This window comes from Caloenas nicobarica, chromosome 9 (genome assembly GCF_036013445.1).
Source record: "Caloenas nicobarica isolate bCalNic1 chromosome 9, bCalNic1.hap1, whole genome shotgun sequence".
Taxonomy (NCBI): domain Eukaryota; kingdom Metazoa; phylum Chordata; class Aves; order Columbiformes; family Columbidae; genus Caloenas; species Caloenas nicobarica.
In genome coordinates, this window is record NC_088253.1 from 2,912,286 (window position 1) to 2,935,088 (window position 22,803).

General features: G+C 46.8%; 2 protein-coding genes across 3 annotated transcripts in view; both read right to left on the reverse strand.

Annotated features, from left to right (window-relative positions):
- The window catches only part of NETO2 (neuropilin and tolloid like 2), a 40,405-nt gene extending 29,436 nt beyond the window's left edge, over positions 1–10,969 (reverse strand). The window contains exon 1 of the mRNA XM_065641001.1: positions 10,888–10,969. Coding sequence (XP_065497073.1) covers positions 10,888–10,921 — 34 coding nt within the window. The 5' untranslated portion in view covers positions 10,922–10,969. The remainder of the gene's footprint in view (positions 1–10,887) is intronic.
- Positions 10,970–15,593: 4,624 nt separating this feature from the next.
- Positions 15,594–22,803, reverse strand: part of ITFG1 (integrin alpha FG-GAP repeat containing 1) — an 87,611-nt gene continuing 80,401 nt past the window's right edge. Inside the window, exons 16-18 of one of the 2 annotated variants that reach the window (XM_065640818.1) lie at positions 22,275–22,357; positions 20,763–20,880; positions 15,594–17,472 (exon numbers count right to left, since the gene is read on the reverse strand). In XM_065640818.1, coding sequence (XP_065496890.1) covers positions 17,413–17,472; positions 20,763–20,880; positions 22,275–22,357 — 261 coding nt within the window. In that variant the 3' untranslated portion in view covers positions 15,594–17,412. Of the gene's footprint in view, positions 17,473–19,425; positions 19,453–20,762; positions 20,881–22,274; positions 22,358–22,803 lie in introns of those variants that run through there. The other variant, XM_065640819.1, reaches the window with a different exon arrangement.

Sequence of the window (22,803 nt, forward strand, 5' to 3'; positions counted from 1 at the left end):
TGTAAGTGCACGGGATATGAATAGTGCAGAGCTGTGTGTCAGTGCACGGGATATGAATAGTGCAGAGCTGGGTGTCAGTGCACGGGATATGAATAGTGCAGAGCTGCGTGTGTCAGTGCACACGATATGAATAGTGCAGAGCTGTGTGTGTAAGTGCACGGGATATGAATAGTGCAGATCTGTGTGTCAGTGCACACGATATGAATAGTGCAGATCTGTGTGTGTCAGTGCACACGATATGAATAGTGCAGAGCTGTGTGTGTCAGTGCACACGATATGAATAGTGCAGAGCTGTGTGTGTCAGTGCACAGGATATGAATAGTGCAGAGCTGTGTGTGTCAGTGCACGGGATATGAATAGTGCAGAGCTGTGTGTGTCAGTGCACGGGATATGAATAGTGCAGAGCTGTGCGTGTCAGTGCACACGATATGAATAGTGCAGAGCTGTGTGTGTAAGTACACGGGATATGAATAGTGCAGAGCTGTGCGTGTCAGTGCACACGATATGAATAGTGCAGAGCTGTGTGTGTCAGTGCACACGATATGAATAGTGCAGAGCTGTGTGTCAGTGCACGGGATATGAATAGTGCAGAGCTGTGTGTCAGTGCACACGATATGAATAGTGCAGAGCTGTGTGTCAGTGCACACGATATGAATAGTGCAGAGCTGTGTGTGTCAGTGCACACGATATGAATAGTGCAGAGCTGTGTGTCAGTGCACGGGATATGAATAGTGCAGAGCTGTGTGTCAGTGCACACGATATGAATAGTGCAGAGCTGTGTGTGTAAGTGCATGGGATATGAATAGCGCAGAGCTGTGTGTGTAAGTGCACGGGATATGAATAGTGCAGATCTGTGTGTCAGTGCACACGATATGAATAGTGCAGAGCTGTGTGTGTAAGTGCATGGGATATGAATAGTGCAGAGCTGTGTGTCAGTGCACACGATATGAATAGTGCAGAGCTGTGTGTCAGTGCACGGGATATGAATAGTGCAGAGCTGTGTGTGTAAGTGCACGGGATATGAATAGTGCAGAGCTGGGTGTCAGTGCACGGGATATGAATAGTGCAGAGCTGCGTGTGTCAGTGCACACGATATGAATAGTGCAGAGCTGTGTGTGTCAGTGCACACGATATGAATAGTGCAGAGCTGTGTGTGTCAGTGCACGGGATATGAATAGTGCAGAGCTGCGTGTGTCAGTGCACGGGATATGAATAGTGCAGAGCTGTGTGTGTAAGTGCATGGGATATGAATAGTGCAGAGCTGTGTGTGTCAGTGCACGGGATATGAATAGTGCAGAGCTGTGTGTGTCAGTGCACACGATATGAATAGTGCAGAGCTGTGTGTGTCAGTGCACGGGATATGAATAGTGCAGAGCTGTGCATGTCAGTGCACACGATATGAATAGTGCAGAGCTGTGTGTGTCAGTGCACACGATATGAATAGTGCAGCGCTGTGTGTCAGTGCACACGATATGAATAGTGCAGAGCTGTGCGTGTCAGTGCACGGGATATGAATAGTGCAGAGCTGTGTGTCAGTGCACAGGGTATGAACAGTGCAGAGCTGTGTGTCAGTGCACAAGTACAGCACAGAACAGCACCATGTGCAGGCGACTACAGCAGATAAATGGGCTGAATATTTGTCTTACTGTCTTCCTCTTGTCATGTTACACGGATGAGCGGATACGGTGAGTATGGGCCACCCTCTCTTTCTTCCCTGCCCTCTTCATCCCCGTCATTTTTAACCCCTTCCATCTCTTGCCTCTCCTTGGCAATGTCTATCCTTCCATGCTCTCAACAGCCCTTCAGCTGTGCTCAAAGCAGCCCAGCTGGCACACGTCGAAGGGCCCTCCTTTGCCGTTGCTTTTATCCCGGGGGACAGCACGAGAAGGAAAAGGGGTGTCTCTAACGCTCCGTCCGTGCGGGGCCCTCGCCCTGTGGCACCGCTGGCAAAGCACCGAGAGAACTCGCATCTGTTCTTCCCGAGAGGTAGTACTGCCTTAAACTGCACACATTTACATGACGCACTACAATGTGGGACAGCAAACAGGAGTTTTTTGGCTGTAAACAAGGCCTATCAATGTTCAAGACGAAAGGAAAAGAAAGAAGAAGAAGAAGAAGAAGAAAAATAAGCCAGGGTATTTTTAGACTGCCTCCATTAACCCATTTTTGCGTGTCTTTTAAAAACAACAAAGCAATCACCGGGTGTCCTAAAATCATACCGCTCCCTGGGAAAATAGTTTTGCATCTCAAAGATTAACTCGCAGGCTGCAAGTCGGAAAGCAAGAAGGACGGTGTGTGGAGAAGCGGGGGTCTCGTTGTTCCTGATCAACTGAAACTCAAATAGTGGTGACGCACCTGAACTTGCAATGGGACACAGTACTCCCCTGCTCCTCCTTTTTTCCTTTTTTAAAGCCTATTCTGTATCGCCGGGACCCGACTGATCCTCAGTGTGGATGCAAAATAAACTCCAGACTTCGCTCCACATTCTATCACGGTGCGGGAAGCAGAAGTACCTACCAATGCCACCTGAACACGGTTTCCCAATGTAAGCAACAGCACGAACGGCGCAGGATCGCCTGCATATCCCAGGGACAGGAGGGTGGGTTTGAGCGTTCCGTTTTTAATGGAGGAGCGTGGCGAGAATTCTGCTGGGACAGACTGAAATAGAAGAGGCTGACCTTATAAACTTAGAGACATTCAGCTGGTAAATATAATAGGGGTTAGCGCTTCTGCTCGTTACATTAAGCCTCTGCTTCACGCCGTGTACACTGAGGCAGACACATTGAGGGGCTTCTTTTATTCATGGATCTGGTATTTGCTACAGACCCTCATTCCACGAATTGCCGCGCATACTTTTGTACCACCACTGAAAGCTCTCATAGTTTCTACCGGTGTGAACACTAACTAGAAATAAAGAAAAAGCAGCAAGCTCCTGTCTCTGTTTTTGAAAGAATCGATTTTTCATTTTCTTCACTTCTTTGCATGAAATGTTTTAGATCACATAGCCTGCAGACAGCTGTATAAATTTTTAAGAGTGAAGACACTAACCATACATTGCAAATTCTTATTGCTATTCTGTTGTCGAAAAAGGCTATGGAATAATCTAAAAGAATCCCCTGGACTGGTGAAATAAACTATTTGGTTTTTCCAGAAGTCAAGATTTTCTTTGCTGGCATTTCTTAAAATTCTCTAAAATTAGTCTAAGCTGAAAAAAAAAAAAAAAAGTTAATTTGTGTATTGAAGTATGTGGAGAGAGATCCACAAATGAGTGGCTCCTTCTTCTCTTTAAAAATGAGAATGATATAGTCAGTTTTATAGTAAATGGGTGCTCAACCCAACATGGAGAAATCAGGGCGTTGCTTAGAAAAGCTTTAGCCTGCAAATATGACATATGCCTGTACTTTCTGGCAAGATGCATTCTTCAGATTTCCTGGGATCCAGCCGTGCTCGGAGCTCCCTGTGGCGTCTTTGCTCTCTTTTCCGCGTGCTCTGGGGATGTCCAGCTCCGGAGAACAGCCCGATCCGCCGCGTCTGTCCCAGCGCCGCCGGCGCGACCGGGGCAGGCTCAGTGGCACGCACCGAGAAACACAGCGAAAAATCCCACCCGTTCCTTAAACGAAGACGGAATCATTCAGAGCGTTACACGCCCTTAGTGCAGCCGTCGCTGGAATCCTACAGACAGAGCCGACAGGCATTGCTTAAAGCAGGATTCACCGTATATCTCTGTGTTTTACTCCCTGGATTAGGCAGCACCTTGTACATGTATAGTCCAAGCAGACGGTGTTAGGAAATGCAGCTGGGATGCCTGCTTCATCCTGGCACATACAGCCTGCGGTAACAACCGCTTGATCTTAATTACGTACTATGTTTTGCCTTATGGGAATGAATCCTTTTCTGTGTACTATTCTTAAACCTAGCTCCTAATTTGCCCTGTGTGCTGAAATTAATGTTGCTCTCGGTAACCGCTAATCACGCTATCCCAGCTTTTACATCCTTTTTTCCCCCACATGTCTAAACATTATCGTCAGCTATTCCCGTGGTGGCGGCATTTGTGATGCCACATCGTATCTTATTCCCTGGCCAAGATTATATATACAACATAAACTACTTACATGTGTTTTGGCTGCTTTTAAGGATTCTGATCAAGTGTAAGGTCTCATGATGTTAGATGCTGCACAAACTCAAAGTGATTGACCAGTCGTCTTCTAAAGAAGACAATTCTTCTGCAATTCTTCTGCAATTTAGACAGACCAGGTAAAGTAGTGGAAGGAAAACAAGACGCTTTGGACTTTATCTAATTCTGTGTGGACGGTCACCTGCTTTTCTTTCAGCAAGCTAGTCAACTGCTTTTCTGATTCGGGCCATTTTTAGCTCAGAAACACAAACTGTAAATTCCAGGGAATAAGATTTTTCTCTCTCTTCTTGGCATTTGGTGACATTTGCTAATTGACAAAAGGAATACTGGATTGTGTCTGTTGCTGCTTGTTTTAGGCAAACAATCCTATTGCTGAGGATGAAAACGCAACAGTTTTTGAATCCCACGTGCTCTTTCAGTTCCCAGCCTGTATATATTCCCTAAGCTCCCGTGGTCTGAACGGGATGGCAAAACGAGTATCGAGGAGCAGTAAAGGTGGCAGCCTAAACCTCAGCCTACTAACGGCTCCGGTGGTGCCCTCGTGCTGGGACACGCTGCAGGATCGCCACAGAATAAGGTAACGGAGACGATGATGTGCAGCGGGCAAGGCGTATTCGAGCCGTGAGTCCTACCCGGAGCACGCCGGGGAGCTGCGCACCATTTGTCATCCTCCTCACAAAAGCCTGCTGGCACCAATTAGCAGCGCCACGCATGCCTCGCGAAGATCCAAACCCCGTTCGCCGTCGGCGTGCCAGCAGGACAGCCGAACGCGCAGGTCCGCTCTCGGAGACGACCGTTCCATCGCACTCCAGCTGTTTCCAGGTGTGTGTGTGTGGGGGGGGGATTCCTCTCCCGCAGGTTGCCACCGAAACAAACGGCGTTACCTGGCTCGGGAGGGAAACGCAGCGCTCGCACGTCGCTTTGGTCACAGTCATCTGCAGAGCAACTCACGCCCGGACGGACCTGCGACAGAGTCCCCGCCAGGTCTGCTCAGAACATTTCCCAGTTCCGATCCGCTCCTGCGCCGGAGACGCGTGAGCAGCTGCGGGTTCCCGCGCTTTACCACTCGCTCCACGTCCCGGTACTTATAAAACATTCCCGGGCACGTCTGCCAGCAAACTCCCGATACCTTTCGTTTTCAAAAGAGAAGCTTTCCTTTTTATACGGAAGGTCTTTTTCACCTCCAAGCAGTGTGCAGCAAGAGGCTGGGTGTGCGAACCGTGCTGACGAGGGGTTCCAAACACCTTATTGACATATGTACAGCGACTTCCAGCTCAGCTGGTTTCCCTGGAGCCCACAGAACCGATCCTGCTGTACGTAACTACGCTGAACGCGGCTTTCCCAGAGGTTACTTATCCTTACAGTACCTGGATAGTGATACTTTTGACTTAAAAATAGATCAGATTGTCCCAAACTTCTTTTACCTCTGGTTCTTTATTATCGATGTAGTGTATTTTTCAGGAAAAAATCTTTTCGGGAATGCGCACTATGAAATTAATATATTAAAAGTTCTGCTGTCTTCCGTCACGTCTGACAACGATTTGTGTACAGAGCACAAACGAATGTTTTTTTCCTAAACTCCTCCGTCTCGGCCCCTTAAAACGAGACTTCTCTGTGTTCATGGATTTTATCGTACGTTAAAGACGGAAGTTTGGTGAAACGCGTTAACATATTGTCAGTCCCTTCCTGCTGCACAGAGCATCAGCTTTGTAAGAACAGAAAATGGAGTGAAGCGCAAAGCTAAGCTAAAAGAAAAGTGGGATTTTTTCACGGAAAGTTACCTGCTGCCCTTTTTGTTGAAAAATTTACACTCCCCCACCCCAATAACTTGCAGCATTTGAGGTGGCGGTTGTCAGTCATATATCAGGAGGTAGCAAGCCATTAAAATGTAGCAAGCTATTTAAGTTGTCCGAGACTGTAAGTGCTTCATTAATTAAAAACCAATTTGGAGTATAAAAGGCAGAAAAGCAGCAAGCTTGTTTGCACTGCTAGAAGCCCAACGGTATCCAAGACACTGTAATTAAGATTTTGCTTCAGTCCGGATGAGCATGTCCATCGCTATGTGTGTAACCTGGTTTACATTGAAACAAAGCGTACGAGAGTATCCGCAATTTCTGGCATAATTGCAGATGTTTATCAGCTTTCTTCACCGTTCCTGCAATGAATTACACAGTCAACTGCTGACAGGTTCATCGATGATTAATAGCTTACGAAGTTTCATCCTGGGCCCCATTTTTTCTGCCAAATCTCCCTCTGTGAACCTTATGGAAGGTGCTGAAAATCTTTTTTCATTAGATAGGGATATATAATTCAACAGCTCCTTTAGCTTCAACCCGGTGTTACTCTATTCTGGCTACAACTCTATACCTGATTTATACACTGAACTTTTCTATTGATATCAACGTAATTATAACCTACTTGTTCTGTAAACAGTTTAGTGGTCACTGTCAACTACGTCTTAGGAAACCCAGGGAGGTGACGTTTTTGACGTTACGCTACTCTGGGAGCAGTGCATTTCGGATATTAAGTTTGTATTCTGTATTAACGGCAAGGCACGATACATCCCACCAAATCCTCTCCTTGTTTATAACACAGCGGCTTTTTGAATCCTGTTCTACATTTCCTTGAGTTCCTTCTGCTTAACTGCCCAGCGGTGCAAGCCGGTGCTCCGCCGTTTTTGAGTGGAGCAGAAAAGGCTGCAAGGAGATCCTGGTTTTGGGTAAAAACCGACGTTCTGACATATACTCGACGCTGCCTTTGTTAGGGCCGCTGTCGCCTTTACAGTCAGTACTTTGATTTTGGTTTCGACGGACGAATCACGAAATCGTTACCCGATCTTTAAATTATCTTTTTTCTCTGCTTGTTTTTTAACTTTAGGGGCCACTGCTACACCTTCTGATTTGGAAACAGGAGGCCACGACTCCTCGCTTTTGTGTGGAAGAGGAAGCCTTGCTTCCCAACACTACTTGTTTGTGAGAAATTAGCTGTTAAGGTCCTGCCAAAATGCAAACGAGGGGGCTGAGCAGAGTGGCAGGAAATTCATCCCAGTACTCGACGTTGGGCAACCTCACCAGGAGCCGGGAACGCCGCGATTTGTCCTCGACCTGGCTGCGTGCGGAATTCTCGGGACAGAATCTACAGAATTCTCTTTGTAGCTTTTAAAAATTAATCCAACACAGTGTTATGCACTAGACTGAAACCGAAACAGTCCAAACCTAACGAGCAGTCAGGATTTAACTTGGGGTTTGTCGGGTTTTTTTTAACCAAATTATAGGGTATGGAGATGAAAGAGGGAAGATATTTGAAGAATGGGGACAAGCTCTTAGCGAACGCATTTTGGGGAAACAGCAGAGATGAGGAAATTCAAGACAGATATATTTACTTCCAAAGCATAACAGGAATATGCCTTTATCAAGAAAGCGGCTGCTTTGCTCTCTTCGGAAGCAAAGGGTTATAATGCTTTATTGTTGCAGAGCAGTTGCGTTTTGCAAGCTGTGCTACAATTAAAGAATGATTCTGGTGTGTTTGAGATCTCGTGGAGAACAGAAGCTGGGAGGAAAAGGCTGCGTGTTCCAGCACCAACCAGCACCTGGGGCTGCAGGAGCTTCCACACCAAGGGGAGAGCAGTGGGACGGGCTGGGCTGCAGCCCCGCAAACCTGACAGACCTACGGCCTGACGGACCTACAACCTGCTGTACCTACAGCCTGACGGACGTACAGCCTGACGGACCTACAGCCCGCCGGACCAACCTACCGTAATAACCTGCGGACCTACCAGCTGCCAGACCTACAGCCTGCCAGACCAACCTACCGTAACAACAGCCTGCTGTACCTACAACCTGCTGTACCTACAGCCTGACGGACCTACAGCCTGCCGGACCTACAGCCTGCTGGACCTACAACCCGCCGGACCAACCTACCGTAACAACCTGCGGACCTACCAGCTGCCAGACCTACAGCCTGCCAGACCAACCTACCGTAACAACAGCCTGCTGTACCTACAACCTGCTGTACCTACAGCCTGACAGACCTACGGCCTGACGGACCTACAGCCTGCTGGACCTACAGCCTGACGGACCTACAACCCGCCGGACCAACCTACCATAACAACCTGTGGACCTACCAGCTGCCACACCTACAGCCTGCCAGACCTACCTACCGTAACAACAGCCTGCTGTACCTACAACCTGCTGTACCTACAGCCTGACGGACCTACAACCTGCCGGACCAACCTACCCTAACAACAGCCTGCTGTACCTACAGCCTGCCGGACCTACAACCTGATGGACCAACCTACCATAACAACCTGCGGACCTACCAGCTGCCAGACCTACAGCCTGCCAGACCAACCTACCCTAACAGCAGCCTGCTGTACCTACAACCTGCTGTACCTACAGCCTGACAGACCTACGGCCTGACGGACCTACAGCCTGCTGGACCTACAGCCTGCCGGACCTACAACCCGCCGGACCAACCTACCGTAACAACCTGCGGACCTACCAGCTGCCAGACCTACAGCCTGCCAGACCAACCTACCCTAACAACAGCCTGCTGTACCTACAACCTGCTGTACCTACAGCCTGACGGACCTACAACCCGCCGGACCAACCTACCGTAACAACCCTGGCTGGTACATCGGGGTGAGAGCAAATATCAACGTAAGAGCACGGGATTCAGCACGAGACTTTGAAAAGTTTTGCTGAACGCTATGGACGGAGGCAATAAGAATTATACTAAGATCTTTATTTAAATCAGCCCTTGCTATTGAGAGCTGAGGAGGAACACAGAGTAGTTCTGAACAAGCGTAGCAGAAAAAGTCTGAATCGCCACAAGGTGAGCATGATGGGCTCTCTTCTGCCCTGAGGGACACAGCCAAAAATATCGCCTTTGTCTGACAGAAATGTATACATGCATTCCATGTTAAGAACTAAAGATGAAACTGTTGCTATTAATAAGTATTATTAAAAGATACAGGACTTCTCACAAGATGCTACTTCATGTATGAACTCTCCCAGTTCTGCACGCGAAGCTATTTGTATGGAGGGAAAACAACTAAGGCCACAGTAGGTAGAGAATTAAAGACGCAACTTGTAAAATACAGAAGCTTACTTTGAGTGTTATTCCCAACCGTTTCCTTTTGGGATTAAATCTGTGTGTCTATTTATAGGAATAGGTTTTTTTCCTTCTGATTAGATGTAATAATCAGACTACATGAAGACTTCTGGTGAAGAAGAGATAAAAGGGAGTGCGTGATGCTAAGTAATGATAGGTTGTTTCTGTAGTCATGGCAAGCGATGCGTTTAGAATACTAACAGCTTATTGACTAATGGCTTTGTGCAATTTATAGATTATGAATAATACAAAAAACTTCCTGTAGAGGGACTTTTCACCTGGACACTAGCGTGATTATAAAAGATTAGCGGTCTGTTCGGGAGAAAACCTGTATAGTCAAATACGCAGCAATCACATGTTTCCAAAATGTAATTAAATCAGCATATGTAATTAAGAAGTAGAAATGCCAGTTGTATTTTATGGTTGGTTTATAGTCCTTTATGGTATATGTTACTTAAAGAGGAAGTGGGAAAAAAAATCTCAAAGCCTTTTCTCCTGCGGGTGAGCCTGACGTCCCTATGCAACCTACGTTATCTTCACAACTTTCATACTGTGGGAGGACATCAATGCATTTCAGAAACGGTTCATCTGCAGTAATGCCTCGTTGTGATCAATAACGCAAGCAGACTCTCCAAAATGTCCTAATGGAATAACTGAATAATAAAAAATCCCTGATGGTTCAAGTCTGCTATTGCCAAAGAAGATACACACTGCTCGAAATAATCTCGAGGCACAAGGTTAACTGCCGTATCTAGCTTTATTTTCCGACAGAAAGCCCTTGCCCATTGTCGAGCTGTATAAATAACGCCACAGACAAAGCAATGCTAGGGCGAGGAGCTTTCCTCAGTCGTTTACCTCTGAACCTCCAGAAGTTAGAACCAAGATTTAAAAGCCTCCAGCGAAGAGCAGCGCAGGTGAACACGGGCCAGGCAGCGGCTGGTGCCTCGGGCGACCGATTTTGTGAAAACCTCGCTGAAAACAGATCTTGCTCCCGATAACGAGCACGATAACCTGGGCTCTCTTCGGTACGTCGTTAGGAGAGTTCCGAACGCACGAAGTGTTTTTAGTGCGAAGGGACCGGAGCGCAGGAAGCTCGGTGCGCCCCGGCAGCACACGGGGCACCGGGGCAGGGTCGCTGCCACCGGGAGCCGCGGGTCTGCGGGATCGGCCCCCGGCCCGACGTGCCCAGGAGCCCCGGCCGGGGCAGCCCGGGGTGGCTGCGGGTTCCCGGCAGCGGCCGCAGCCCCGAACCCGCCCCGCAGCCCCGAGCCGGTCCCACAGCCCCGAGCCGGCCCCGCAGCCCCGAGCCCGCCCCACAGCCCCGAGCCGGCCCCGCAGCCCCGAGCCGGCCCCGCAGCCCCGAGCCCGCCCCGCAGCCCCGAGCCGGCCCCGCAGCCCCGAGCCGGCCCCGCAGCGCTGCCTCCGCGCCCAGCAGAGCGGGGCCGGCTGCGGGCGGCAGCTGCCCGGGAGGAGCAACCCCAGCAGCGGGCGGCCGCCCCTGCGCAGCCCCCTCGCCCTCGTACCAAAGTTTCCGCTGGCGGGGAGAGGGCGGCGGGGGCAGCCGAAGGGGCGGCCGCCTCCGCGGGCACCGCGTCTCGTCCCCGGGCGGCTTCTCCCGCGGAGGGCGCCGCGGCTCCTACCTTCCAGCACCGAGCAGAGTTTGTGCAGGGCCATTGTCTCCCGGCGGGCCGCGGCGATCACCGGCGCTCCATGGCTGCGGTGGCCCCGACCGGCCCCCGCCCGCCCGCGGCCATGCCCGAGCCCGGAGCCGCCGCCGCGCTCGGTCCCATCAGCAGCGGGGCGCGGCGGCTCCGGCGGGGCGGGGAGGGGCTGCCCGTCAGGCGGTCTGGGCACAGCCCGGCAGCTGCCAGCCCGGCCGAAGCGGCTGCCGCTAAATGGAGCTCGTTGGAGATGTAAGGGGTGTTTGCCTGGATGAGCCGCTTGTACGCATGTGCCCGCCCCCACGGAGCCCCGCGAGGAGCCACCGCCGCAGCCGGCGGGGCCGCTGTGCTCCCCCCGCCCGGCCGGGCCCCCAGCGGAGCTCGGGCGGAGCCTCCCGGCAGCCGGAGTCGGGCCGCTCGGTCGCCGCCGCGCATCGCGCCCCGGGCGCCGCTCCCCGCCCGGCCCGCGGGGATTTTCCCGTGTGCGGAGCGCCCGGCGGTGCCGCCAGCGCGGCGCCCGTGGCCGCGGCGACCAGGGCGGAGCGGCCGAACCGTGCGGCCCCTTCCCGGGACACGGGGGCTCGGGCGAAGCTGGATCCCGGCTGCCCGCCTTTGTTTGGGATCTGAGTGGGGTGTCGGTGGGGAAGGAGGGAGCCGGCCCTCCCCTCCCCTTCTGTTCCTCCCCCGCTCCCCGTTTCCGTGGCAGAGCGCCCGTGCGGTGCAGCCGTGGCCGCTGCCTGCAGAGCTGCCCGCAGCTCCGGCGCCGGGGAGAGCCCATCACACGCTATTGTGCGGCTGTTGTCTGACAAGAGTGACAGCTAAAACGGAGCTATTACTTTACGAGAAGTTAATAAAAAGGCGCACTTAGCCTGCTGCCTGCTCTGGCTCGCATCCCTCCCGTTATCCATCACGTCGGGTTAGCTTCGTGAAGGGGAGATGTTAGGGAAAGGGCCCGAGGTGGGGGCAGGTGGCGATGTCGGGGGAAGGGCTGGCTGTAACCCTCGGGAGAACGAAGGGCTTTCGCGGGGGGAGCACCGCGTCCTCCCGGACCCCTCCGAGCTGTCGGTGGGGCCGCCGACGGGCCGCGGGCACCGGGGGAGGTTGACCTACCGACCGGCTGCGCGGAAAACTGACATCGGGAGATGTTTGGGTCTGTGCGCGGAGCGTGTTGCAAAGCTTAGCGCAGCGGGTAGAGCGGGCAGAGCCCCCCCGGGCCGAGCTCTCCCAGCCGGCCCCCGGGGCTGCGTTTCCCCGCGGCGGGGGCGGGAGGGCCCTTCACCCGCGGCCCCGCACAGCGGTGTCACTCCGAACTCCGTTATCTGAGCTCAGGCACCTTACAGCATCATTTGGGAATCCACTCCATAGAGCCACTAGCTTTTGGCAACTGTTAATTAGATGCATAATTGCCGTTTGCGATCCCGGCTACTTAAGGAGCAGGACCGCTCATCACCATCTCGAACACGGCTGTGGGAGGCGAAGCTCTGGTTTCCTGATGCTCTGGGCGCGAATGTTCAGTTCTTCCCACGATGTGCAAAGGTCAGCAGATCGTGTTAGCAAAGGTCGTTCTTCGGTTCAGATTATCCGGTGACTGTTCCGACTCAATCCTGGTGTTGGGCCCGGCGAACCGCGCTCGGAGGGGCTCGGCGAGACCTCCCGGCCAAGGTCCTGAGCTTTCCGGGTATTAAAGATGCATTTCAGTGTCGTAAGAAGCTTGCCGAAGTATCAAGCTTGATGCTCTGGCAGAATCCCAAGTTACATAATTATATTATTCCGCTTACTTGAATTGTCCCTTCGATTTCGAACGGCGATGATACAGCCCTTCTCAAAGGGTAGTTTTCCCATGAATTGTTAAATAGCTGCTGCATTCCAGCAGCAGATAAAGCAATTTCTGTCTGTTCACCTCTTAACCATGTTTTTTAGTGGTGTGATGAAATGTTAAATTCCATAGTGAAAACTCCTTTATAAAGTCAAGTCCTCATTAGGTGGAGCTACTTTGATTTTTCTCTTTGCTAATGAAAATGTTTACCGTAGTAACTCAAGAAAATATCTAACGGACTAACTATTTGTACTGCATCTGTGCATCATTCACCATTTTTTTGTCCTCTGTGCATGTACATGAGCGCAAAATTAAAATTTGACCATGCCGTTGTGCAGATTGTTAGGAATTTTTTTTTTTTTAAATGCACAGTGTAGCTGATGGCAAAATTTGGCTCGGATATTTTTATGATTCTCAGATCTCAAGCTGAATTTCCATTCAGGAAAACTAGTTGTGGTCATTCCTTATGTCACAAATTGTCTCACACCAAAGAAACACATGAAAAACCGGGTAATACCTTGTGCTCAATACAAGTTGTAGTATTAATAACTGCGAAGACTCAATGTGCTCCAGTCAGTTTAACTGGGAAGTTGAAGGGCTTTGCCCTCAGAAGGGTGAACGGAGCTATTGGGAAATCAGGAGCTTTTCCTCTTGCTCTTTCCCAGCCGCGGTGCCGGTGTGGGACACGGGCAGCAGCGTCGCCTCACACATCTGGGGCACATTCTGCCATCGTTCAGTGCGGCTGGCAGAGACGTTTCTCCCCGGGACATCCCCGTTGCTTTGTCTTGCTAGAATTCTTTTTACAGGTGGTGCTTTAAAGTATTTTATAGCAAACCAGTGTTGGGTCTGAAGAAACTTTGCGTTCCCCTTTTCGGAGCCTGCAGAGCGCTGGTTTCCAGGGAAGATGCGCTGAGGGTCGAGCCCCCAGCGAGCCCGAGGTACCCGAGCGCGGGTTTGTGAGTCGGGAGGGGCTGCAGACCCGCTGCGGTTGTTCTGCTCCTCTGTGGGGTCACGGCGGTGATTTTGGAGTGGGAACCGTTCACCGAGGACACGGCGCCGCTCGTTTGATGGGGTAAACACCTGCACGGACGGGTAACCACGGGGCAGTTCCAGCAGGGGCTCTGCTGCCGCCAAAGCCCGACATTGCCCTTGGTAGAACCGGGTTTGCCTCCTCCCAACGGCTCTTCCTTACAACCTTTGCTGTTCTGCTACAAGTTTTAATGTTAATGTTACCCAAAGTGTTTGCTGCTCTTGAGTAGCAGACTGTACATCACAAAAGGCCTTAGACCTGCAGGTGTTTTTACTGCAGTTGAAGCTACTTGTATATTGTTTTTGAAAGAGGTTGCAAAAATATCAACAGTGAATAATTATACAAGGAAGTTCGGAGTCACATTTTAACTGTTCTTGTACCCGGGTTTGCCAATAGGATTTAAGTGCATTTGCTAAATCTTAATCATATACAAGTTCTAATTAGAAAACGCTAGAAGGTGCAAGTGCCTCTTAACGTGCTAACACAAAATAATATGCAAATATGTACAATTGACGTTGTTATTTAGTACTGAGTTAAGAATACCGCAAACTTTCAAATACTCAGGAAGAATAACGATAATCTTCGGAAAGCTTACCGTGCACGTCGCTGTTTGCCAGGCAATAGAATTAGACCTGCGTGTTAGAATATACCTACAAACTTTTGTGGCTTAAGTCAGGAAATTCAGGAATTTCAAAATAAAGTTAGCGTATATTTTATAACTTTTAGGCATAGTATCATAGATGGGATCACATTTTTCATTGAAGACAGGAATTAATTATAAAAACAGTGCTTTGTGGCTGATTATGTCCCAAGTGTCAGCTGAGGCTGATATTACTAGCGCCTCAACAAAAAGATCCTGTCGCCAAAATGGAAGAAAAAACCAGGGTTACTGAAACCCCATAGCAATAGTTCAGATTTAACATCTCGAGCGCTCTTGACTTTTTGACTCAGTCTTTGATTAAAAATTTTGAATTAGTAAAAAGGAGAATTAGTACTATTTATTTGCAAAGTTTGAGATTATTTTAAGCATAATTGTGTTGTCTGGATTTAAAAAAGTAATTCTTTCGGTTATGAATACCTTCAGCACTAGGATGGTTAGTGCTTTTACATTAACAAAACTAAGCGCTGATGATTATAATCTAGTAGAAACTTAGGGACTGACTTCTGCTGTTCTATTTAGGTGCCATTTCTTTGAAAGTAGTTATAAAAGTCCTGAACTGACTTAGTGCATTTACAGTGATGACTTTTCAATGAATTGTAGCAAATGTTTTTACTAAAGCTGTGTGTTACGACGGGCTCACCACGGGATTCCTCCATCCCACCCGCTCCTCCCGTGCTCTACAGAATATGCCCATTAATCTGCAGCAGCAAAGTTGGGTCTTTTCTTGGGGGATTATAGTGCATTAATGATAAATCTGGTAGGAAGATTCAGTCTTAAAGCTTCTAATGGAAAATGAGAACAAAGAAAGATGGTATTTCAGCAGCCATCTGTCAGTTGGCGCGTCAACAGTGTTTTTCCATAGGTGAGATCTGGCGCTGCAGCAATTCCAAAGGCAGCTCCCCGGGGCTGTGCTGCCAGGGACGCGGCTGGAAAAACGCTGCACTTACAACTATTTCTCACTTCTCGGTTATTGTGATGATCACCTGCAACACACTTTCTATGTTGCCTTCTTAAACTTACTGGTAGACGGGTAACAACCCTACTCAAACCTCTTTTTGACGCTTATAGAATAGAAAACCAAAGTACGACATGAAACCCTCAACAAGAGGTTTAACAATATTTAATGCCTTAATTCAAAAAAAGAGTGCATATAGTGGTGTGAGCCAAGCTACGAGTAGTTAGAACCTGTGGTAAACTTTATTAGAAGAAAGCTATTAACGTACCAACAATGTATGGTATACAAAGTGAGGCAAGGATGCGCTACTGAGCATGCAAAACACCTTAAAGCAAAAGATACCAAGCTCATTGTTTTGTTAATTTGAGAACAGCTTAAATGTCAGCATGAGGTTATTTAGTTCCTAATTGTTTTTCCAAAAAACATAAGGAGGGTAATCTATGGTTTTTATATTGGGCTACAGCCAACTTTGCTGCCCCAGCGGCATTCGGCGTTTGGCCTTACGCTCCGCGACCATCTGACAAAGACAGGACGATGTGCTGAATCCTGCCTCCTCTGCGCTGGGAAATCTGTTAGTGCTGCTGCTGTCGGGAGCACATTCTATCAACACGGTTTAAAAAGTCCAATAGCGCAAAGTATTTATCTCAGAAATCTTACCTTTTCATGCCACTCTTAAGGAAGACACGACAGGCGTGCAGTAAGGAGAGGGGCTGTCAGATGCCAGTCTCCTTTGCTGGAATCTCATCAGTTCACGTTAGAAACCTCTAATAAACCCCACGGCTTGGCAGAGCGCTTCTCCGTACTTCTCGGTGCTTTTTGGACGTGGTGCTGCTGTGGGGACGGGTCAGCGCTGCTGCGGGACCAGGTGCTGAGGGTGAGCGGGGGGACAGGACCAGCTCCACCTGGCCTGTCTGTCCCGAATAACTACTAAATTAAAGCATGATTATTTTGAGACACTCTTCCAAGATCCAAAGCACACTGAGCAATCGCACCTTTGTCACCATTTAAAATAGATAAAGTTGAGCTGCTCGCCTGATGTGATTATTACATCCTCATGACATTCGGGCACAGTAGTGCACACAGATAATGTACATGGCTTATTCTGACTGACCTATTATATTCTTCATTTAATCTTCATGTATCTCATCCCTTAGCTGTGAATGTTAGGGAGTCAATCCTCATTCTCCTGCCACTCCAAAATGTTTCTTTCAAACTTGTTTAAAACCAAAACCAAACAAAAAAATCCCCGACCTTTCTTATAAATAGAATAAATAAATGAGAAGTTCCTTTCATAATGACTTTAGGCCTTTCTAAAATAAATATGGTTATAGTTTAATTGTAAAAACAGTTTATGTAATGCTGAGACATTTTATGATTTTCATTTTTTAATGCGTTGTCTTCTCTCACGAACTAACACACATAAATAGTGCATCTGTCCCATGACGAGCTACTGAGCCAGCATTAGTACTGCCGGCTGCTTTTACATCTCCAGTTCCTACATTCTTTAACTATTGCACAGACGGATTTAAACAAAGAGAAATACAGAATAATTTAGGCTGAGCACCATTGAGTACAATCAAAATAATGAATGACCAAGTCATCTGAGAAACTGCTCAAGCTGAATTTTCAGAAATGCAGGTTATTTTGCAGGAAGGTATAAATGACAAGAGCAATTCAAATGGTACGAAGTATTCTGCCCACTGAAACGCTACGCTTTATTTACACAGCTTTCTTTCTACCAAATATTACTAAAGAATTGGTGGTATGTAAACAATGGTACATGCAGTTTGATCCCTTTACGAAGAAAAATAAATTTACAGTTCTCTTAAATAAAGATCAAATCCTATTATGTACAGTCTGTTAACAGAAAGGCCTTGGGAGACATTCAGGTCTAATTTTAATACTTTCCAAACAACTACCAAATAATGCAACATTTACAAATAGCACACCAGCAGTATGTCACGGTAATCATTTCACAAATCAGAATTTAGTATTGCAATTAAGCAAATGAGTAGCAGCTCCTTCATAAATATTAAGGCATGTCACATAGCATCAAAATGGAACCGATGAGCCTCCTGTCGCTTCTCTCTGTCATCTGCTTTCTGAAAAATAAAAAACCACTTTGTGGGATCTAGAGCAATACTGGTACAGAAGCAAGTTGTCAAATGTCAGAGAACGGTTGATTTTTTCCAAGTCACTCATTTGACAAAGTCAAAAAGCTCAGTAAAAGCCCCAGTAATTAGTTTTTCAATGACGGCTGTTTGAAACAGCAATAATCTACTGAAAATGGGCTTCTGCTGTTAATGCTCTGCTGTTTTAGTATTTGTGACCCATTATATTCTATTATTTCTAACGATGTTTCTTTAAAAGGAATATTTCAAAAAAACGAAGAATGTTTCCTAGTATGCATTTATTTAGTCTGCATTATAAATATGAGATGAAATTACTCTGGAGTAACTGTAAATGTCATCTGTTACGCTTAAAATGAGATTAGTTTTTAAAGTTTCTGTTAAATACAAATATAGACAAAGATGGCAGTTCAACCAACAATTAACAGCACCAAGTAGGCTAAAAATGTTCCATGGTTTTGTCTGGATTATGAAAACATGTCGTAGGATGCGTTTCCCTGCCTGTTTATGCAGAACACGCACTGATCTGCTGGAAGAGCAGTTGGGACCGTGCTTGGGAAAAAGCAGCATATTTCAACCGGACCCACGATCCACGTAACACGTAAAAACGTGGCCTTGCCCACAAGCCTCCTCTTGTGTCCTAACGCAGTTTCAGACCCTGAGAGTCCTTACTGAAGGAGTTTTGAACACACGGCGTGAACTTCTCTAGAAAACAGGGGTTTTGTCATGACGACCAGTATGTGTAAATCCCAACATCAGAGAATTTAGCAAAGCAGATTTAAATGCTTTTTAGCTTGCCTTTTTTTTTTTTTTTTTTCTTGATGAGTAAAATGAAGAAAAGCCTTTACAGTATGCGGCTGTGTGGGCATTCAGATTTGCGTTTCAGTTGATCAATATACGTGACAATTTAGGTAGAATTTGGTGTGTGTGCTCTGCCAGGAAAGGTTGGCGTCTGCTCAGGCTCCAGGCCAAAGATCTCCTCGGCACACACGGTACGCGCGACAGCAGCTCCGTTCCACTCCCTGTGGATTTTCCTGCATTTGTGGCAGCAGCAGAGCTGTGAGTGAAGTTTCAGATGTATCAGTCTGGCTGTTTGGCAGGACTTTCTCAATGTCAGGAGTATTTTGAATGTCAAAACTGGTGGGAAGAGGGGAGCGCCATACTCTCTCTCGCATTGAAATGCACGTCGCATTCCACAAAATTTTATAGTCTCACTCAGAAGGCAATTTTCCCTCCATTTCTTGTATGCTTCCTGACAAAATTACTGCTTCAAATTTGACAGTAACGGATACTCTGATGAATCCATCAAAACTTCTCTAGCAGTATTATCATCCATGTGTTCCCACGACTGGCCTCAAGACCACAAAGCGCGTTATGAAGAATCAGAACACGGGAATATCACGGTCCTCAGATGAATAATGGTGTAAGTTTTTCCTCAATTTATCTTTCATTTGATGTATCAAAACTAAAAACTAGTAACCGAGGTTTAAAACCTTTTCTTTTTAAAGGGATCCAACATTTCTATGGCACGACAGAGCAACACACTGTCCCTGACTCCTACAGTTATTTAAACAGGACGATACTTGTATAAGAACTATTGTAGACAAATGGCTCTCACTACTTCTTATCTGCAGGGGTGAACGTACGTGGTTTATTTTAACCGCTAAATAAACCAGTGCAGCGTACAGACAGATACATCCTCTGGGGGAAAGAAGAGATTGTAGCTGCCAGTACATCCCCCTTCCTTTCTTTGCTATAGGTGCTCTAGAGATCTGGAAGGGCAAACAGCGTTTAGGCAGAACAGTAGTTTTATGAGAGGATTACAGAAAGAGGCAGTAAACCCAGAACAAGCTTAGAAACAAGGAACTTCAGAGTTTAACTCCCGGTCATGTCAGTGATGCGCAATAGAGCCTTGGTCAAGATCCTGATTTGTTCCGTACCTCAACCATTCTTCTAAAATCAATAGGAGGGCACTGGAAAATTGTAGGAATTAACAAAGGTTTATACAGCAGCCTGAAAATGCACACAACTTATCTAAATATTTGTGCCTATTTTGAGCAAGATGCAGCTGTTGGGAATGGGTTTATAATACAAGCAGAACAGCACTTCAGTGCCGCGTACTGCTGGGGCGTGGGGTGGCTCAGAGCGCTCACGTTACAATACAAGAACTACTGCACAAAGAGTTATTTTAAGTGTTGTCATTAAATCTCCCTTTCTCCAGATGGAATTACACGTAGTTAATCCTTCCTCAACTCAAAGTATTTGTTCTGTTGCTCTTGTTGCTGAAGATGCGTTGCAGAGAGTTGGGCCCAGCCTGCGCGCAGGCCTGGCTCCTGTCAGCGGCGCGGGCCCGGTACGGTCACACCAACTTCGTGGTTTTTTGCTTTGTCTGGTTTATTCCCAGCTTTACTGTTTTTTGGAGACTGCATTTAACATTTCGACGAGCAAAGACTGACAAATAACATTTAAATACGAGGCATGCGCAAAGCCTATCTGAATGTTTAACAAGGTCATTTTATTTCCAGAAGCACAAAATAACAAACAGCTCTACCATGTCAAAATGTGTGGTAATTTTATTTGACAGCTAAGATTATGGTTTGGGTATGTAGTAGCATTTATTGGCAATCCTGCCAGTTGGATATGATTGCAAACTGAGCATAGTTAAGAAAAATGGGGACGCGTTTCTTTTGTGACATGAAAGGCCCCTTTCAAAATGCTTCTTAAAATCAATGGATTTCTATACCCTGCATGTGCAATTCAGACACACAGAGCAAAGCAGCCAATATGTACACGACTGGCTCCCTATAGTCTTGAATGCTGATGTCAGTGTAATCAGCAGAGATACAGAAAAAGGGACGCGTTCCTTATTTTTAGATTACCAGCAGAACTCAATAAAAGTAAACTGAGTTTACGTGCCATTTTCCAGAACAGTACTCCCTAAAACTCTGCAAAAAGGAAAGCTTAGGTATGAAACAAACCCATCTCATTTAGTTGAGAATAACAGCTTAACGGCAAAAGCTTATCCGTGCTGCTCTTCATTTCCTTTTTTAAGTGTCTTAGGGCTTAAATAAAAACAATGCCAATTTTTAAGCTTGCGGTAAATACTGAATTAATAATAAACACCTCTTGGGAATTAATGCAGCCTGAGTCAGAAAGTATATAGTAGAAAACTACTCAAAAAAGCCAATGTACAAGACTGTAAAAAATTAGGCAGTGTTAAATAGCATAGAAAATGTAGAAAAAATGTAGTTCATTAAGCTTACCTTTTCTTGCCAGTGTAATATGCCAATTATAGCCAGGATGAAAACGCAGACACCAATCAAGGCTATAGCTGTTAGCAGCACAATGTTACTTGGGGTCAGATACAGCTTGGCACTCCAGCTGTACAACAGAAGAAAATCCGCGGAAACATTAATACCTTCCATTAGGAAGCAGAAATCAGATTTAACGTATAAAGATGAAAAGAACCTGCTAGTGTAAGGCAGGTAATGACCTGGTCTACAGAAACTAGTGCCTATTCTTAGAGAATGAGGCTTAATGGTGTTTACTTGGAAATACGTGACTTAACATAATTACACTCAGGGGTTCCCGCTGGTCGGGCAGCTCAGCCCGAGGTTCACCCAGGGCCAACTGCAGTTGTGGGCAATAGAACCAGCTGATGATGGCAGGAGAATGGCAGGAGCAACAAAATGAAGCGCTTTAAGGACTTCTGGAAGACATTGCTCGACCATCGTGGGGTCCCGAGGCTCAGGGAACACCTTTTGCAGCCCAGCTCCTACGGGTGGCAGCTGCCAGCGGAGGCTGTGCCGAGGCAGCACCGAGGCCTCGCAGGAAACAACATCTCCATCTTAAAAAAACCTAGCCATTTAAGTAGTGTTTAGTAGGAAACCTGATTTCTTCTGGGGATTCTCTCCTCTGCTGTTCTATAGTGTCCATAAACTTACTTTATAGGCAAGCAAAAATAGATGAAGGATGACAGAAAAATTTCTGCATAACATGTACCTTTAAGTACCTCAAGACAATAAGTAAATTTTCTTGATCTGGCAGATGTTATTACTGTGGTTGTTAATTAGCAACCCAAGTGGCACATCACTTCTCAACTGATATTTGTCCTATCGTAAAATTAACTGCTGAAACCGATGCCAGAATCATTTCTGCATGATAAATGCAACTGACCTCACTAGTAGATCAAGCGGCAAAGAGCAGCTGGAATATGTGACTAATGTTTTCTCTAATAGCAAAGAGAGAAACGTGCTCTTTCCGTGATAAACATTTTAATTGCAAAATGAATTCAGTATTCAAGCTCTTGTGTAACCAACCCGTTCACCTTTACTTGAAGAGAAACATTCATGCCTGTGGCAGCAGACAGCGCATTTGGAAGGGCGGAAATAAAACTTTGAGATGCAACTAGACAGAAATTGCATGTTTGCTGAAACAAAAACGCTTGCTTCAATCATTGCCGTGCTTGCAATTTGCCAACAAGAATGTTGCTAAATCCAGCAAATATGTTATTGTTCACAGGAGTTGAGCTGGTAATAGATTTTCATTGTTTGTATGAGCTGGTAACAGATTGTGAGAGTTTCTGGGCGCTGTCTGAGTCTGTACGTCCTTGCGCAGTGCTCTGCCGAGTCCCTTCCGTACGACTGACCTCCCCTGCCGTTGTTCAGAAATTTACTTTCTATACAAGTGACTATTTGTAAACCTACACGTAATGCCTAGTTTAAACTCTGTACTAATGTGATTTTGTGAAGTGCAAATCAAAATGATGAAGTTACCTTCGAGGTACGTTATGAGGATAGGGGATGACTATCAGCTGGGAGTTGGGTATGATCGCTGTCCATTCTTGTTTTCTTACGGACTGAAAGAAAAACAAAGGCTACGTCAATTCCTAACAAACCAACTTACTTAAAAGCAAAGAAATTCTCTCTTGAAACATACAAAAGGAGGAACAAGTAAACAGTTGCTTTTTAAAAAAGATTTAAAATATAAGTGATTATTCCCTTACGTTTGTATAAACCTTTTATTCTGAAAGCTCAAAGTGCTTTCGAAAAAAAAGTAAAAAGCAAAATAACTATTTCTGACATGAAACACAGCATCTGCTTAAAAAGTACAAAGCAACAACATAATAGGGAAAGAAGAAAAGAACCAACGCTACAAAGGAGGCAGGCAAAGCAATTATCCAGATCAGGATTTGGCCAGGAAGCTAATTCAAATACCTCACTTTTTGAAGTAGCACCATCAGATCTTTGAAGACTGCACATGGTCAGGACCCTACTTTTATGTTTCATCTGAAGATCAGATAAA